The sequence below is a fragment of the Colobus angolensis genome, unplaced genomic scaffold (genome assembly GCF_000951035.1).
Source record: "Colobus angolensis palliatus isolate OR3802 unplaced genomic scaffold, Cang.pa_1.0 Scaffold128, whole genome shotgun sequence".
Taxonomy (NCBI): Eukaryota; Metazoa; Chordata; class Mammalia; order Primates; family Cercopithecidae; genus Colobus; species Colobus angolensis.
In genome coordinates, this window is record NW_012114030.1 from 2,603,256 (window position 1) to 2,604,285 (window position 1,030).

The 1,030-nt window shown below is 47.1% G+C and overlaps 1 protein-coding gene across 1 annotated transcript in view; it reads left to right on the forward strand.

Annotated features, from left to right (window-relative positions):
* The window catches only part of ITGAL (integrin, alpha L (antigen CD11A (p180), lymphocyte function-associated antigen 1; alpha polypeptide)), a 52,570-nt gene that overhangs the window by 6,767 nt on the left and 44,773 nt on the right, over positions 1 to 1,030 (forward strand). Inside the window, exons 5-6 of the mRNA XM_011933653.1 lie at positions 425 to 542; positions 664 to 794. Coding sequence (XP_011789043.1) covers positions 425 to 542; positions 664 to 794 — 249 coding nt within the window. The remainder of the gene's footprint in view (positions 1 to 424; positions 543 to 663; positions 795 to 1,030) is intronic.

Consider the following 1,030-nt stretch of genomic DNA (forward strand, 5'->3'; position numbering starts at 1 on the left):
AAGGAAGGAAGGAAGGAAGGAAAGAAAGAAAGAAATGAGGGGAGGGGGAAGGGAAGGGAAGGGAAAAAGAAAGAAAGAGGCACCTTTTATTCTGGGAATCTTGATAATTTGATTTGGCTGGAACACAGAAAGAGAGATTGGGACCAGGAGAAGATAGGCCTGGAAATGTGGGGTCGTGCCCAATGTAAGCCTAGCTAAGGAGTCCAGACTTTATCCTACAGGCGGTGAGCATCCATTGGCATAGAGCATTGGTAGGATGGGAGGGACGGACACTAGAGGCTGTGGAGGCAGACATTCCTTGCCTTGGTAACCAGTTGGATAGAGGAAGTGAGAAAGGACTCTGAACGTTCTTATTCTGGTTGATGGTGCCCAGAAGACATATGGCAAATAGGAGTCCCAAATCTTTGGCCTTTGCTTCCTTTAGGCCTGTGACCCTGGGCTGTCTCGAACATGTGACCAGAACACCTATCTGAGTGGCCTGTGTTACCTCTTCCACCAGAATCTGCAGGGTGCCATGCTGCAGGGGCACCCTGGTTTTCAGGGTAAGGAACTGGGGACTCAGTGGGTAAAAATGCCTCCAAGTGGCTGCCCCTAAGGAGAACCAGCATGGGCGGTCAAACACTAGAGATGCTTCATTGGGTCCCTTGCGTCTGGCCTCTGCAGAATGTATCAAGGGCAACGTAGACCTGGTATTTCTGTTTGATGGTTCGATGAGCTTGCAGCCAGATGAATTTCAGAAAATTCTGGACTTCATGAAGGATGTGATGAAGAAACTCAGCAACACTTCCTACCAGGTAAAAATGCTAGTTAGGATTCTTAGTTGCAGGCAATAGATGCCTACCTGAACTGGCTTAAACCATGAAAGGAAATTTTAGTATGTGGTATCCTCAGAGCCTATGGGCATGGCTATAACTGGGCCTCTGGAAGGGATAAGAACCAGGGAGTTGAAGGCTTCTAGGAGTCTCTCTAGCTCTCATTTCCTTTTTTTTTTTTTTTTTTTTAAAAGACAAAGTTTCACTTTGTTGCCCAG